Source organism: Chiloscyllium plagiosum, chromosome 20 (genome assembly GCF_004010195.1).
Source record: "Chiloscyllium plagiosum isolate BGI_BamShark_2017 chromosome 20, ASM401019v2, whole genome shotgun sequence".
Lineage (NCBI taxonomy): Eukaryota > Metazoa > Chordata > Chondrichthyes > Orectolobiformes > Hemiscylliidae > Chiloscyllium > Chiloscyllium plagiosum.
In genome coordinates this window covers 44,345,564-44,363,190 of record NC_057729.1, presented here as the reverse complement: position 1 = coordinate 44,363,190, position 17,627 = coordinate 44,345,564, and the positions used below count along the sequence as shown (strand labels likewise).

General features: G+C 41.4%; 1 protein-coding gene across 3 annotated transcripts in view; it reads left to right on the top strand.

Annotated features, from left to right (window-relative positions):
- Window positions 1–2,273: 2,273 nt before the first annotated feature.
- Window positions 2,274–17,627, top strand: part of mybl2b (v-myb avian myeloblastosis viral oncogene homolog-like 2b) — a 53,630-nt gene continuing 38,276 nt past the window's right edge. Inside the window, exons 1-4 of one of the 3 annotated variants that reach the window (XM_043710663.1) lie at window positions 2,274–2,283; window positions 2,963–3,066; window positions 11,382–11,478; window positions 13,612–13,683. In XM_043710663.1, the coding sequence (XP_043566598.1) occupies window positions 3,014–3,066; window positions 11,382–11,478; window positions 13,612–13,683 (222 nt within the window). In that variant the 5' untranslated portion in view covers window positions 2,274–2,283; window positions 2,963–3,013. Of the gene's footprint in view, window positions 2,284–2,525; window positions 2,694–2,757; window positions 3,067–11,381; window positions 11,479–13,611; window positions 13,684–17,627 lie in introns of those variants that run through there. The other 2 variants (XM_043710662.1, XM_043710665.1) reach the window with 2 other exon arrangements.

The following is a 17,627-nucleotide window of genomic DNA, read 5'->3' as shown; positions in this document are numbered from 1 at the left end:
TGTTTTTGGTTGATTAGATTAGATTTTTAGATTAGATTAGATTAGATTATATTACAGTGTGGAAACAGGCCCTTCGGCCCAACAAGTCCACACCGACCCGCCGAAGCGAAACCCACCCATACCCCTACATTTACCCCTTATCTAACACTACGGGCAATTTAGTATGGCCAATTCACCTGACCCTGCACATCTTTGGAGTGTGGGAGGAAACCGGAGCACCCGGAGGAAACCCACGCAGACACGGGGAGAACGTGCAAACTCCACACAGTCGGTCGCCTGAGGCAGGAATTGAACCCGGGTCTCTGGCGCTGTGAGGCAGCAGTGCTAACCACTGTGCCACCATGCCGCCCACTGCAATTGGAATATAGAGATACAATGTGCTGTTGATATACAGCACATGCGGTTCTTTCGGTTTTTACAAGCCAGTTGGGTTCCATCTAAACAGACTTGAGACTGATTACCTTGCAGGGCGTTTTGCTGTCGCTGTTGACTGTTTAAGCTAACATAGCAATGGTATGGGAACCGAGAGAAAATATTCGAAAAAGTACTGGAAGAGGCAGAGTGAAGTCGGAGGGCAAGGCTGTTAATGTGTTCTACGTAGGTTTCTGAAAGGTGTTTGATACAATATCACACAACAGACTAGTGAGAAAAGTGAATTAGTGGAATGGGAGATGGTAGCAATATGGATGCAAAATTGGCTGTAACTGGAAAGAGATTAATAGTAAATGGGTAGTTTTAGGGCTGGAAGAAGGTTTTGCAGTGGAGTACCCCGGGAGCAGGTATTGGGACCATTGCTTTTCTTGATATATAAATGATTTAGACCTTTGTGTGCGGGGGAAAATTTCAAAGCTGCAGACAAAATTTAAAACCATGTGAAGGATAGTATGAAGTTTAGACATTGAAAGTTGGTAGAAGGAGTGGATAACTGGCAGTTGAAGTTGACTGCAGAGAACTGAGGTGATATGCTTCATTAGAGATATGAAAGGATAATATAAAATAAATGACTTTATTCAAAAGATGTTCAGGAACAGAGACCTGGATGTACATGTGCATAAGTCATTAGAGCAGGTTGAGAGTGTTTAATAAAACATTCTATATTCTAGGCTTCATTAATAGAGTACAAGAGGAGGGAAAACTGTTCGAACCTTTGCTGGAGCATTGCGTATGTTTCTGGGTGCCATGTCAGAGGAAAGAATTGAATGCATTGGAGTGCAGAAGGTTTTTGGGAATGGAACACTGAATGAGAGACTTTGGATAGGAGGGTAAATTGGAGAAGTTGGAACCATTTCCTTTGGAGGAGAAGGCTGAGGGGTGTTTTAATAGAGGATTTCAAAATCACGAGTGGTCCTGACAGAGTTCATAAGGAAATAAATTGTTCCTGCTCATAAAAGTGTCATAACCAGATGGGACAGTTTTGAAGTGTTTTGCAAACGAAGCAATGCAAGAAATAACATTTTTCATAAAGTATAGGGCATTGTTTCTATTTAAATAGTCAGCCAATGTACAGGATGTTCGGAAAAGACAGGAGTTTGGCAGTAAATTAATGGGCTCAGAAGCTAATATGAACACAATGGGTTCTTTTCATAGCAAAGCAAATTTTGTGATTCTGAATTATGTCTAATCTTTCTAACAATTCAGTTTGTCCAGATTTTTGCAAGCCATTCAAGGAAAAATATTCTAACTTTAAAAATCTTAGCAACTGCAAATGCCATTTAGGTTTAATGACGCACAAGAAACAGGGTTTTACCCTTCTCCAAATATTATGTTCCCATTTCCAATTAAATGTCGTCTGTGTTACGTTAACCTATTTTCTTTTTATTAACCTCTTTTTTTTTCCTGATCAACCTGTTCAAAGATGTTATTACACACCTCCGGAGCTTGTGAGACTTGAGCTCAAGCCTCCTTTATCCAGGGCACAGGCACTACCACTGTGCTACAAGAGTGCCCTATCTTTTGTCAGTATCACACAACTGGGTGCCACATCAACATTTGCAAGAGTGACTATATTTCAAAAGTATTTAAAGGTTTTAATGTGCTGAGACCTTTGGGCGTGAAATGTGCTATAGAAATGAAATAATATAAAACAACTGCAACAAAACAGAAATTGCTGGAAAATCTCAGCAGATATGGTAAGAAATCAATTAATAGAGTTGTACAGCACGGAAATAGACCCTTCGGTTAATGTTTAGGGTTTCCGAAATTGCTAGAGAAACTCAGCAGGTTTGGCCCGTCAGTAGACTTGAAAAGTTGACTCACTCCATAAATGCTGTCAGACTTGTTGAGGTTGGCTTGCAGTTTATATTTTTGCTATATGAATGTAAGATTTTTGTTTTTCGTTAGCATGGGTGCTGCTTCCACTCTGGTTTGAATGTCTGTTTAGGTGCGCACTGGTGAAACATTTTGAGGAAGAAACGGTTTGGACATCCCGCCAGATGGAACGTTGGCCCGGGAGTGGGCTGGATGACGTGTGCAATGCTATCTGGCATTCTGCCAAAAAAGCCCTCCCCCCCCTCAAAAAAAAAACCCCAATCTTAACGTTAAAGTCATGCCTCAGTGATCCGAAGGAGAGCAGAGAGATTGGATTCGCCGAGTAGAAAGGGTAGCGCTGCAGTTTTCGTCTCCTTTTTATACGATTACCTCCCCGCGGATTACCATCGAAACCCATGTTTGGAAGTGGGACGTGAGCCCAGGAGGTATTGGAGTGGAAGGGGCGGGGCACACCAGCGGGTGGGCGGGACAAACACGCGGGTGCCAGTGCGCAGGCGCAGCGGCGGCCAGCGAAAAGTGGAGCATTTGGCGGGTTTTAAGAAACGGCTTCCCGGAGTCGGAGCGGGAGAGTGTCTGAGACAAAAGGCTCGGATGCTTCTGTGACACAAGGTCTCTGTCGGATGTATGAGCAGCGGTTTATACAGTTTTGTTATTTTACTTTAATCTTAAAAAAGGAAGTCATAACTTTTTCTAGTGTGCCCCGCTTGATGGTGGTCGACCCCCAGGCGACAGTGAGCCTGAGGTAATGGAAGTCCTTGTGGGCCTCTCTCCCCTCCCCATGGCACAGCAGACTTTGTGGTGAGTGACTGACCGACCTGACACTATATTATCTTAAAAAACACAGATAAAGCTCATTTTGATTTCCGACATCTCCTTTCAGAGAGCGCGATGGTGTGGGCTGTGACTTTCCCCAGTAGAATAATTTAATGTTTACAATATTTCATATCTTTGACAAAATTATGCGGGAGAGATAGTTTATGTCCTTCGGTGAATTAATAATGTGCGTGTAATCTTGAGTCGGGAGCAGGAGTGCAAAGCCATAAGTTTTTTTTAATTCGTAGAGGCTTATTGAAGTAGAGAACTCTTCAAAATTGGGGCAAATTACGTTTAAATGGGAACTTGTAGCATTTATAAACATTGTAAAACATGAATGTTGCAAAGGGCAGGGTGATGGAATAAAAGTTGATTTTTGTTTCCTTCTGAGCAAATTGCGTTAGCTGGCTGATATGAATGTCTGAAGGAATGTGCATTTGTAATGAAACCTGCCTTTTAACCTCTGTCAGTAACTTCCCTTTCCAGTTGTCGGCCTACTTTCACATTTAAAAATCACAACACCAGGTTATAGTCCAACAGGTTTAATTGGAAGCACACTAGCTTTCGGAGCGACGCTCCTTCATCAGGTGATTGTGTCAATCACCTGAAGGAGCGTCGCTCTGAAAGCTGGTGTGTTTCCAACTAAACCTGTTGGACTATAACCTGGTGTTGTGTGATTTTTTAACTTTGTACACCCCAGTCCAACACCGGCATCTCCGAATCATACTTTCACATTGGAAGTGATGGATTAAAGTCCTAATCTGGAGGTTTAAGTATTTATTAAAAGCTGGCACTCCACTGCAATATTGTGTTATCCTCCTTGGGTGGACCTGATCCTTCGTTGCTTTATGCTGGAATAAAAATAGAAAATCATGACTTTGTACAAAACAGAAATTGCTGGAGAAACTCAACAGTTTTGGCAGTATCTCTGCAGACAAAGCAAAGTCAATGTTTCATCATCTGAACTGAAGGGTCACTGGACTTGAAATGTTGACTTTGCTTTACCTTCACAGATGCTGCTAGACCTGCTGAGTTTTTCAACAATATCTGTCGTTTGTTTTCCAGCATCTGCAGTCTTTGTTTTATTTTCATCATTATGTGACTGTTTGTGGGACCTTGCTATGAACAAATTGTTTCCTATACTATACCAGTGAACAGATTCAAATCTTTTCTGTGAAGAGCTTCTGGGGACTTCCTGAAGTTGAGAAATGCATTGTAGAAATGGCAAATGTAAAACCAAGAAAAACTAGTCAATTTATTTCGAGTAAAAACTTTAATAGGAATTTTGAGAGGTCTTTTACACTTGTGATTTTTGAGAAGATTTGTAGCTCAGGTTGAGGTTTAGGTTGTAAGTTTGCTCACTGAGCTGGTAGGTTTGTTCTCAGCTGTTTCGTCACCATGCTAGGTAACATCATTATTGATGAAAATGTGTTGCTGGAAAAGCGCAGCAGGTCAGGCAGCATCCAAGGAGCAAGAGAATCGATGTTTTGGACACGAGCCCTTCTTCAAAAAAAAACTTCCTCAACATCATCATTGAGCCTCAGTTGCAGGGCTGGTGTTCTGTCCTGCTTTTTGTGTGGCTTGGTCTGTTGTGGTGGGTGATATTATTTCTGAATCTTTTTCTCAGAGGTTGATAAATGGGTTCCAAATCGATGCGTTGATTGATGGAGTTTCGGTTTGAATGGCAGGACTCTAAGAATTCCCATCCATGTCTTTGTTTAGCCTGTCCTAGGATGGATGTGTTGTCCCACTCTAACTGGTGTCCTTCTTCATCTGTGTGTAAGGATACTAGTGATAGTTGGTCATGTCTTTTGGTGGCTAGTTGGTGCTTGTGTATCCTGGTGACTAGTTTCCTGCCTGTCTGTCCAAAGTAATGTTTGTTTTAGGTCTTGCAGAGTATTTTGCATCTGACATTTGTTTTGCTGGCTGTTGGTACAGGGTCCTTTAGGTTCATGAGTAGCTGCTTCGGTATGTTTGTGGGCTACCATAATGCCAAGGGATCGAAGTAGTCTGGTTGTTCTCTCTGAGATGTCTTTGTTGTAAGGTAGTGTAGCCTGGGCCTGTTGTGCTATCTAGAGCTGAAAATGTGTTGCTGGAAAAGCGCAGCAGGTCAGGCAGCATCCAGGGAACAGGAGAATCGACGTTTCGGGCATAAGCCCTTCTTCAGGAATTGTGCTATCTAGTTTGGGTTTGTTGTTTAAGAATTGGTGGACTGTTCTTATCAGGTACCCGTTGTTGGTGAATATGTTGTATAGATGTTTTTCTTCTGCTGGTCGTAGTTCCTGGGTACTGCAGTGTGTTGTGGCCCATTTAAATGTCCTGATGCTACTCCACTTGTAGGTGTTTGGATGATTGCTCCTGTCATTGATTATCTGGTGTATGTGTGTTGCTTTACTGTAGATGCTGGTCTGCAGTTCTCCATTGAATATTTGTTCCACTGTGACATCTAGAAAGGGGAGTCTGTTGTTTCGTCCTCCATGGTGAAATTTATGCCAGTAAGGATGTTGTTAATGATGATGTAGGTTTCTTATTTGTTCTGTTTCATGATGGAGAAAGTGAGGACTGCAGATGCTGGAGATCAGAGCTGAAAATGTGTTGCTGGAAAAGCGCAGCAGGTCAGGCAGCATCCAAGGAGCAGGGGAATCGACGCTTCAGACATGAGCCCTTCTTCAGGAATGAAGAAGGGCTCATGCCAGAAACGTTGATTCTCCTGCTCCTTGGATGCTGCCTGATCTGCTGCGCTTTTCCAGCAATACATTTTTAGCTCCGTTTCATGATGACCAAGGTATCATCTACTTAGTGGCCCAAAGCTTGCGTTTGATCTTGGGGAGGACTGTTTGTTCTAATATTGTCAGAACTGTCTCTGCTCAGTATTCTAATATTGGTGATACCATGGATGTCCCGTCGGTTTGTTTGTAAGTCTTGTCGTTGAAGGTGAAGTGGGTAATGAGGCACAGGTCTACTAGCTTGAGGATAATATCCTTGCTGATGGAGTTGGTGCTGTCTGGTGTTTGTGTACTTGGTTTGTCCAGTAGTGTGATCAGTGTTTCTTTGGCCAAGCTGATATTTATTGATGTGAGTACGGCCATTACGTTGAAGGTGACCATGACTTTGTCCTCTTCTATCTTGGTGTCTTTGTTCAGGAATTCTTGGGTGGAGTGGATGGAGTGGCATGAGTTTTCTACTAGGAATTTCAGTTTTCAGTGAAGTTCCTTTGCTTGTCCATATGTCAGTGTGCCGGCAAGTGAGACTATGGGTCTGAAGGGGGGCTTCTGGTTTGTGTATCTTAAGTAATCCATAGAAATGGGATGTGTTAGATCTATCGGGTTTCATAGGCAAAATCTTTTCCCTGGGATCGGGGAGTCCAGAACTAGAGGGCATAGGTTTAGGGTGAGAGGGGAAAGACATAAAAGAGACCTAAAGTATGGAATGAGCTGCCAGAGGAAGTGATGGAGGCTGGTACAATTGCAACATTTAAAAGGCATTTGGATGGGTAAATGAATAGGAGGGGTTTGAAAAGATATGGGAGCCGGCAGATGTGACTAGATTGGGTTGGGATATCTGGTCTGCATGGACGAGTTGGACCGTAGGGTCTGTTTCCATGCTGTACATCTCTGTCTCTATCTGTCCCTTTGCACTCTTTGTCTGCTGGTAGGATCACAATATCCGCATCAAACAGCAGCAAACCAAGACGAAAAGAAAGGAAAAAGCTAGCACTGCAAGAAAAGCTGTACAAGCTCGTGCAAAACAACAATGCAGACAATTCAGAAGCCTGGGTAAAGAACCTGTCAGGCCGACCACTCTCAGACACAGAAAAAGCTGTCCTTGTAAGAGGGATGAACTACAACTTCAGCACTGGAGTCAACCCTGAAAGACAACCGACTTACAGAATAAACCCAGCAGGCCATCACACAGACAGTAGCACCAACACTAAGCACGAAGAAAGCGGGGAATACCCTCAACACACTGAAAAGAAAAGCGTTGTATGGACTCAGAGCCAACAGAAACATTGTAATCCTACCCGCAGACAAAGGACGGATGACCGTCATCCTAAACAGAACACAATACATTGAAAAGGTGAACTTGCTACTCACAGATACCGACACCTACCAACAGTGGCGATGGACCCAACTCCACAGCTAGGAAACCATATCACAGCCTCACTGAAGAAACTCCACAAAACAGGCAAAATGAACAAGACAGATCTCCAAAGAATGAAACCTGATGGATCCAACGCACCCTGTTTCTATGGATTACCTAAGACATTTAGTCACTTCCTGGCATACCAACAGACAGACTAGCAAAGGAACTTCACCGTAAATTGATATACCTAGTAGAAAACCCATGCCACTCCATCCAAGAATTCCTGAACATCATCAAAGGCACCAAGATAGGACAAAGTCATGGTCTCCTTCAATATAATGGCCCTTTTCACATCAATGAACAATAAACAAAGGGCCCTCTTGTGGCACAGTGGTAGTGCCCGTGTTCTGAATAAGGGAGGCCTGAGTTCAAGTCTCATCTGCTCCAAAGGTGTATAATAAATCTCTGAACAGGTTGATCAGGAAAATAGGTTAATAAAAAGAAAATGGGCTAACCTAACAGACAACATTTAATTGGAAATGGAGCATAATATTTGGAGAAAGGTGAAACCATATTTCTTGAGGTTGCACTGAGGCTCAGTGGTTAGCACTGCTGCCTCACAGCGCCAGGAACCCGAGTCTGATTCCGCCTCTGGCGACTGTCTGTGTGGAGCTTGTACATTCTCCCCGTGTATGTGGGCATCCTCTGGGTGCTCCGGTTTCCTCCCACAATCCAAAGATGTGCAGGTCAGGTGAATTGGCCATGCTAAATTGCCCATAGTGTTAGTTGCATTAATCAGGGGTAAATATACAGTAGGGGAATGGGGCTGGGTAGGTTTCTCTTCGCAGGGTCAGTGTGGATTTGTTGGGTTAAATGCCCTGTTTCCTCACTGTAGGTAATCTAAATGAGAAACATCAGCCTGACCAAAGAAACAGTAATCGCACTACATGATGAACCAAGGACACAAACAACAGACAGCATCAGCTCCATCAGCAAGGGCACCATCCTCAAGCTAATAGACCTGTGCCTCACTACCCACATCACCTTCAATGACAAGACTTACAAACAAATCAATGGGGTACCCATGGTATCACCAATATCCGGATTCTTAGCAGAAGCAGTTATGCAAAGACTAGAACAAACAGTCCTCCCTGAGATCCAAATCAAGCTTTGGGTTTGCTGTGTAGAGGATACCTTGGTCATCATAAAACGAATGTCCTTTACTGGCATAACTTTCACCAAAGAGGAAGAAAACAACAACAGGCTCCACCCCACCCCCCACCTGATATCACCGTGGAACAAATAGTCAATTGAGAACTATTGACCAGGGTCTACAGGAAAACAGGAGATAGTCAACTACAGGAGCAATCATCCCAACACCCACAAATGCAGCTACATCAAGGCATTATTTAAACCGGCTACAACACACTGCAACACCCAGGAACTATGCGCAGCAGAAGAAAAACACCTATACAATATATACAGAACAACAGGTACTTGATGAGCACAGTTTGCCGATTCTTAAACAACACACCCAAACCAGAAAATGCAACCTGCCCAGAGACTCAGGCCACACTACCGTGCATCAAAGACATCTGAGAGGACAACCAGACTACTGACTCCTTGGCATTATGGTAGCCACAAACCTACCAACACACTGAAACAGCTACTGATGAACCTAAAGGACGAAGAAGGATACCACCAAGTGGGACAACACATCCACTGTAGGACAGGCTAAACAAAGACATGGATGGGAGTCCTGGCATTCAAACCGGAACTCCATCAATCAACACATCGATTTGGAACCCAATTACCAACCTCTGAGAAAAAGAACAGAAATGGTATCACCCACCATAACAGACCAAGACACACAAATAGAAAGTGGGACAGAACACCAGCCCTTTAATGGAGGCTCACTGATGATGTTATCTAGCATGGTGACAAAACATCTGAGAATGAACCTACCAGCTAAGTGAGGAAACTTAGACACTGAGGTCTTTTATATTGCTGATTCCTTTTTGAGTAAAAGGAAATAGTGAAACAATAAGACTTTTTTTGGTTTTGAATTTGCATCACCAAGGTTTATAATTATATGTTCCATCTTGAAGTAATTTAACAATATTTCCGGGTACTGACTGCATCAGTAGTTTTCTTGTTGGTCTTTGATTAAATTGTTAACAAAATAATTGTGTAGAAATACTTAATGAAAATTATTTGGTAGGAGAAAATAGTTATGAATTGTTTTTTTTAGATGCTATCATCCAGAAAGCACTGATTCATCTTATATAGATTTTCTTCCCCAAATATATTCTCTTAAAATTCATAAACAAGTGTTGACTATAACAGTTCTGTGGTTTTCTTGCCATTGAATCTTAAAAGTTTAAAAGTTGACCCATAGAATCCAGAAATCATCAAGATTTTTTAAGTAGAATCCCTACAGTGTGGAAGCAGGCCATTTGGCCCATTGCATTCATGCCGACCCTCCGAAAAATGTTCCACACCCCCAACCCTATCCCTGCAACTCTGCATTTTCCATGGCTAATCCACCTAGATCTGCACATGCCGGGACACCAAGGGCAATTTAGCAATCTACCTAACCCATACATCTTTGGACTGTGGGAGAAAACCCATGCAGACATGGGGAGAATGTCTGTTTGAAGTTTGCACAGTCTTCCAAGGATTGAATTGAACCTGGGTCCCTGGTTCTGTTACGCAGCACTGCTAACCACTGAAGCCTCATGCTGCCCCTTTTTGTTGTTTTTTTTCATGGGTTCACAGTTTGCTGTCATAGATGTACAGCACGGAAACAGACCCTTCAGTCCAACTCGTCTGTGCCAACTAGATATCCTAAATTAATCTAATCCCATTCGCTAGTACTTGGCCCATATTCCTCTTAGACCCTTTCTATTCATATACCCTTCCAGGTGCCTTTTAAATGTTGTAATTGTACCAGCCTCCACCACTTCCTCTGGCAGCTCATTCTAAAGATGCACTACCCTTTGCATGAAAGATTTGCCCCTTTGGTCCCTTTAAAATCTTTCCCTGCTCACCCTAAACCTATGCCCTCTAGTTCTGGACTTCCCCACCCCAGGGAAAAGACCTTGTATATTTACTCTATTGATGCCCCTCATGACCTTATAAACCTCTATAAGGTCACCCCTCAGACTCCAACGCTCCAGGGAAAACAGCCCCAATCTATTCAGCCTCTCCCTATAGCTCAAACCCTCCATCCCTGGCTACATCCTTGTTCACAACATCCTTCCTATAAGAGGGAGACCAGAATTGCACACATTATTCCAAAAGTGGCCTTACCAGTATTCTGTACAGCTGCAACATGACCTCCAAACTCCCATACTCAATGCTCTGACCAAGAAAGGCAAGGATACTAGATGCCTTTTCCATTATCCTATCTACCTGCAACTCCACTTTCAAGAAACTATGAACCTGAACTCTGTTTGTTCAGCAACTCTCCCCAGACCTTACTATTAAGTGTTTAAGTCCTGCCTTGATTTCCAAAATGCAGCACCTCACATTTATCTGAATTAAATTCCATCTGACACTCCTTGGACCATTGGCCCATCTGATCACGATCCCATTTTACTCTGAGGTATCCACCTTTACTGTCCACTACACCTCCAAACTTCCTAACTGTACCTCCTATGTTCACATGCAAATCACTTATATAAATGACAAAAAGCAGTGGACCCAGCACCAATCCTTGGTCACAGGCCTCCAGTCTGAAAAGCAACCCTCCCAACCACCCCTTATCTTCTACCTTCGCCAGATTTGACTCCATCTATTCCTGGCCATGTATCGGTACTGTTTTCAGAAAGCTGTTTCTGCATCAGTTCCGAAGGTCTAAACGTGCTAGCCTCTTTACCTCCCTTCTGATCTTAATTATAATTTTAGAGCCTGCTTTATCTTACTTGCTGGCAGGAATATTGCATAGTTTTGATTTATTTCAAATAGAAAGAAACATGACATGTTGGTCCATGTTCAAAACAAATTTCTGTCTTGTAAATGGACCTTTGATAAACTAGAAGGAAGAGTAGTACTACACCTGAGCAGAGTTTAATATAAATCAAGTTAGAATTAACTAGCTTCATCTTCCTTCCACAAGTTAAGTTGACTTTACTAATTGCTGTTTTAGCTCTAACGCTCACTGAGTGCTTGCATGATCTCTAATTCATGTGCTTTCTTCTCATATATGCATATAGTGAAGAATTGGATGACCCCTCACAGGATTTGGATTTCGATATTCCAGACCATAAAGATGCAAATAAGTTCTTCAAAGTCAAATGGTCTTCGGAAGAGGTATCTGCTCTGAAACCAAATGTTTTTATTTTTTAAAAAGCAACAAATATACTAAAATACCATCCATTGTAAAATTTTAATTCCTGGTACCCCAGAAAGGCGATGATGTACTTTCTATCAACTGAAGCATACTGTGCCATGTTTTGAAGTTGTTTTTTGAATCTAAAGTAAAGAGCATCCACAGAACTGTGGAGTATCTTTCATTGATAACTTGCCTGTTTGGAAAGAAATCCAACTCTTGGATTGTAATGGATTGATATTACTAAAAACATTCAAAAATTCTCTTATTGCTGTTTTAAAACTTTTCATGGACTCTCTCTAGTCAGGTATTGAGTCCAGGTATTGTTCCCAATTTTTTTAGGGCCCTAAACTTCTTGCTCTTTCAGGACTGCTGATTTTATGTTTGTACCAGAATATTTGAACACACACACACGCACACACCAGCAGATTCAAGAACAGCTTCTTTGCTGCCCTTATTAGACTGATGAATGGACTGTCTGACTTCAAATACAACTGATCTTGTTAATATTGATCTTGCCTTGCATGGCGTGACCTGTGTGCTTTATGCTATCCAAATTTTTTGTTCACTCTATGATTGATCCTTGATTGCCATGATCTGCCTGTACTGCTCACAAACAAAGCTTTTCACTGTGACAATAAATTAAATCAATCAATTTCACTGAAAATCCATCAGAAAGGAAGTGCTAGAATTTAATGAGCATCAAATCTGTTCTTTCAGTAAGAACAATGTGCAGCGTGCTCCGTTTGTAGTGGGTGAAGCAGTAGCAGCATCAGATTCTCGCAGTGGATTTGAAAGTGATCTGCAGTGGAAAAATCAAGAACCTCTAAGGCATTGATGTTTCCAAGTATGAATGTCAATCTTCAAGCATGTGTCACAGAAACCATGCAGCATATCAGCAGTAAAAATAGCCATGGTGACTGCTGAAAAGAGAAAATTTTTGACATGAGTATTCCATTTACTTGGATACCGTTGTGCATAACAATCAAACATTGTGATCATTGTATCAGGCTGTTCCGGTTTTTTCACTTTAATTCGATTTTCAATTAGATTCCCTACAGTGTGGAAACATGTATTTAAACAAATTCACTTATTATACCCAATGCAGCTGCTTACCTGCTGATTCTCAACCGAACTGAAGCATGTGCCAGGGCCTCAATAGTTTGAAAGCAGAGTAGTTTGCTTCAATTTCTGCTGGTTTGTGATGCCATCTACTGCTCTGCTTTATCTGCTGCAGCAAACTCAAGCAGCTATTAGAATTCAGGTTTCTAAAATACTGGCAGTGGGTATGCTGGTCAGTTGTAGATATTGTTAATTATCCTGTTCAGACATGTTATGACACACGACTGGGCCAGATGGGACCGGTAGAGATGTGGATTTTAGATTACTTTACAGTGTGGAAACAGGCCCTTCGGCCCAACAAGTCCACACCGACCCGCCGAAGCGAAACCCACCCATACCCCTACATTTACCCCTTACCTAACACTACGGGCAATTTAGTATGGCCAATTCACCTGACCCTGCACATCTTTGGACTGTGGGAGGAAACCGGAGCACCCGGAGGAAACCCACGCAGACACGGGGAGAACGTGCAAACTCCACACAGTCAGTCGCCTGAGGCGGGAATTGAACCCGGGTCTCTGGCGCTGCGAGGCAGCAGTGCTAACCACTGTGCCACCGTGCCACCCACTGCACCAGAGATGCTACCACTGCACCAGAGTAACCTGTTAAAGGGGTCACTCTTTCTTTTGTTTAGGAAAAGTTTGTTAATGGTATAAATGGACTGAATGATAAAATCTATTAACAGAAGCATTTTATGTAGTTCTTGGAAAAAGAAACATAAATGCACTGATTGTCATTGATTCTATATAGTAAATAGGCTTATTGTCGAGCTTTGAGGAAATTGCTATCTTTAACTTATTAAACATGCTCCGAATCTAGTTTAATGCTCTAATACAAATTATTCTAATTTAGTGTAGAAACATAATCTCAGTTTATTGGTTTGAATCTTTGTGGCACAAAGCCCTATAAAAGTTGCAAGAAGCATCACACTATCTACAACAGGGTATTAATGACATTATAATGTTTAAGTTAAACTTTTTGTTTTCATATAGGATGAAAAATTGAAGAAGCTGGTAAATCAATATGGCAAAAATGACTGGAGATTTATAGCAAGTAATTTTTCTGTAAGTATCTGAGCTATGACTTCTGAGGGTAATCATTCTTTTTCTGGTTCTTGAGTAAAGCTGATTTTACAACCTACCTTCCTGTTATTGGGATAGTCAAAACATTACACAAGCAGATGCACCCCATAAAGCTTTAGACCCATATTTGAGTGCTGTGAACAAGCAGAGGTAAAATGGGGAAAAAAATTAGCAGTTCAAATGGAAGAGCTTAGCCTCTGCTCATATACAAAGAATATAACCACCTGTGCAAAAAAAAGGACTAAATTTTCTTGTTGCAGATCAATGAAAAGCAATACAAACTCTCCACTTCTTGGAAAGAAGTATGTGATCACTAATTTTTATAGAATTGCTGCCTGCAGGTCAGGTAATAGGCTCATCAGTATTCAGTTTGTTGGTCAACTTTGGAACTTTGATTTTATTTATGCATATTGTCAGCCTTTGCTATTGTGGAACAAGCTTGCTTAGTCTCAATGATTTTTGACAGTGCTGGGATCACAGTCTTTAATACATCCACAGGACTTTGCAATCTTGTTTCTTGGCCTTAGAGTACCAGGCAATGCTACTTGGGAACATACGCATATTTTTACAAAATTCTAGATTAGAATGTGATCATGCTGATATACCTTACATGCTCTGTGTTAACACTATTTTCAGCACTAACCTTGTGAAAAATAATTTGTGCTGGTTTTATTGCATGTGATTTGAAAAAGTTGGCATTTGTAGCAATTTTCTTTTGTTCAGAAATATTATTCAAATATCCCACAGTGTCCTCATTGAAGCCATCACAGGTTGAACTACGTTTTAGTTGCATTTTAAATTATTTCTGGTTTTGAAAATCTGGTTTTAACCTCATTTTGTCAATAACTGAAATATACTGCAGGTTGATTAATATTTGAAAAGGTTAGACTAACATTTTACTATCAGACGATTGAATTTTTTTTTGTATAATTAAAGTGGGTGATAGGTGGGTGCAGGAAATGAGAAAAGAAATCCAAAGCCATGAAAATCATGTGCTCAAATCAGATAGTAGCAGAACGTTGAAGTTGAATGGGATTTCATTGCTGAAATTGTTCCCTAAAATATGTTGCATTTTGGAAATTAAGAAAAGGCAAAGGTGAAAAGGTTGTAATAGAAATAAGGGAGGCTCAATTGCAGAGCTACAGTAAAGCTAGTATCCTATGGGTAGAACAGAAATGTTGGAAAATTATCACTCAGTTTACATATTGGCCTCCTATAGTGGAGAAGCAAATTGAATGTTGTATATAAGACCATAAGACATAGGAGTGGAAGTAAGGCCATTCGGCCCATCGAGTCCACTCCGCCATTCAATCATGGCTGATGCGCATTTCAGCTCCACTTACCAGCGTTCTCCCCGTAGCCCTTAATTCCTCTAGACAACAAGAATCTATCGATCTCGGCCTTGAAGACATTTAGCGTCCCGGCTTCCACTGCACTCCGTGGCAATGAATTCCACAGGCCCACCACTCTCTGGCTGAAAAAATGTCTCCGCATTTCTGTTCTGAAATGACCCCCTCTAATTCTAAGGCTATGTCCACGGGTCCTAGTCTCCTCGTCTAACGGAAACAATTTCCTAGCATCCACCTTTCCCAAGCCATGTATTATTTTGTACGTCTCTATTAAGTCTCCCCTTAATCTTCTAAACTCCAACGAATACAATCCCAGGATCCTCAGCCGTTCCTCATGGGGACCAAAACTGGACACAGTACTCCAAATGGGGCCTAACCAGAGCTTTATAATGTCTTAGTGGTACATCTCTGCTTTTATATTCCAACCCTCTTGGAATAATTGACAACATTGCATTTGCTTTCTTAATCACGGACTCAACCTGCATGTTTACCTTTAGAGAATCCTCGACTAGCACTCCCAGATCGCTTTGTGCTTTGGCTTTATTAATTTTCTCACCATTTAGAAAGTAGTCTATGCTTTTATTCTTTTTGCCAAAGTGCAAGACCTCGCACTTGCTCACGTTAAATTCCATCAGCCATTTCCTGGCCCACTCTCCCAACCTGTCTAGATCCTTCTGTAGCCTCCCCACTTCTTCAGTACTACCTGCCTGTCCACCTAACTTCGTATCATCGGCAAACTTCGCTAGAATGCCCCTGGTTCCCTCATCCAAATCATTAATATATAATTTGAACAGCTGTGGCCCCAGCACCGAACCCTGCGGGACACCGCTCGTCACCGGCTGCCATTCTGAAAAAGAACCTTTTATCCCAACTCTCTGCCTTCTGTTAGACCGCCAATCCTCAATCCATCCTAGCAGCTCACCTCGAACACCATGGGCCCTCACCTTGCTCAGCAGCCTCCCGTGTGGCACCTTATCAAAGGCCTTTTGAAAGTCTAGATAGACCACATCCACTGGGTTTCCCTGGTCTAACCTACTTGTTACCTCTTCAAAAAAGTGTACTCGATTGGAGGAATGGCACATGAATTCTTGTGTGTATTTGGCACACTAGCTGTTAAATCTTTTTCCCACAGCCAGATTGGAAAGTCATAAGGGAAGAATGGCCAACTGTGGAGTCAACAGAATGTTGGACAAGGGTATTGTAAAAGAACAATGCTCCCAAAGAAATGTTTTGAAAGTGAGAAAAATGAGGCTGTTAGTGGGATAATTGGTTATGTGGGAGAAAAGTTGAGGACAGCGTGACATCTGTGGATGAGAGAGAATATGATCTGTGAAAATATGATTTCTTTTAATTGACATCTTTTTGTTCAACTTCTACAAAGAATCTTGCTTAAGGACCCAAGCTCAAAATACTAGGCTTTGTATTTTCGCCTAAAGATGCCACTGTCTTTCCATAATTTGAAATGTGTTCAGTCTTCCTATTGAAGGGGACATGGTGTCCATCAAAGTGCATAACTGTTTTGAATAACTTCAAACTACACAACAACCTGGAATATCCGAACGGAACAGGCAGGGAGTATTTTGTTCGGATAACTGTTTGGATAACATTTTTGCGGGATCTTGAAATCTTGTTCGGATAATCTGAAATTCAGATAATTGACATTCGGATAACCGAGGTTTTTCTGTATACCCAATATTGGACATTTAAATGTATTTGAGAAAATCATTTAACCCTAAAAGTTGAATTTTTTGGTTTAATTTTGTTTAGATTGCTTCCAATTTAAGTGCAAAAGTGGATTTTGAACTGGTGACAGACTGCTTGATACTCTTAGATTTAATGTAACTTTTAAAAATATAGCTTATTTTCACAAAGTTAACGTGTTTTCTAAATTCTCTAAGGATTTGCTTTAATAGTGGCTTAGATTTGATTTTTGAGGAAGCTTTTATGGATAAAGGGAAGATTCGTGTTGCATAGATTTTGATACATTTTAGTACGCCTGAGATAATAGTAGAAGGAACATGATATACAGAAATTAATCAAAATAAATTTGCAGGGATGCGGGGTTGGAAAAGAACAGGGATGTGGTAGGTGATGCTTAGGAGATTTTGTGACCCTTGTGAGGGTATAGATTTAATGCAGTTGGTAAATCTCCACTGTGTAGTCAAGTTACTTCTCCAACATCAAGCTATAAATGAGCTGTCATGCAATTTAACACATAGATAAAATCCATTCTGTTCTTTTTATAATTCAAAAAAATCCAATTTGACTCCATTGTTCTTTATGCATGCTTTGTCGAGTTGAACCTTTATTAAGCACAAATCCTGGTCAACATACACTGAACTTCCAGCCCCATTCCTGATCTTGCCAAAATTGCTTGCTTACCTCCTAAAATCAGCTGTCTCTTTTGGTCTGTCTTCATAATGGTGCAGAAACGTTTACCCATTCTTTTGTTACTTTCAGGTTTTGACTTTTGCAATGCTTTCCTCACTTTCTCCCCAAGTCCACTCTACATAAACCCCAACATGTTCAAACTTTACTATAATCCTATATTACATTATATTGCAGTCACCAATCAGG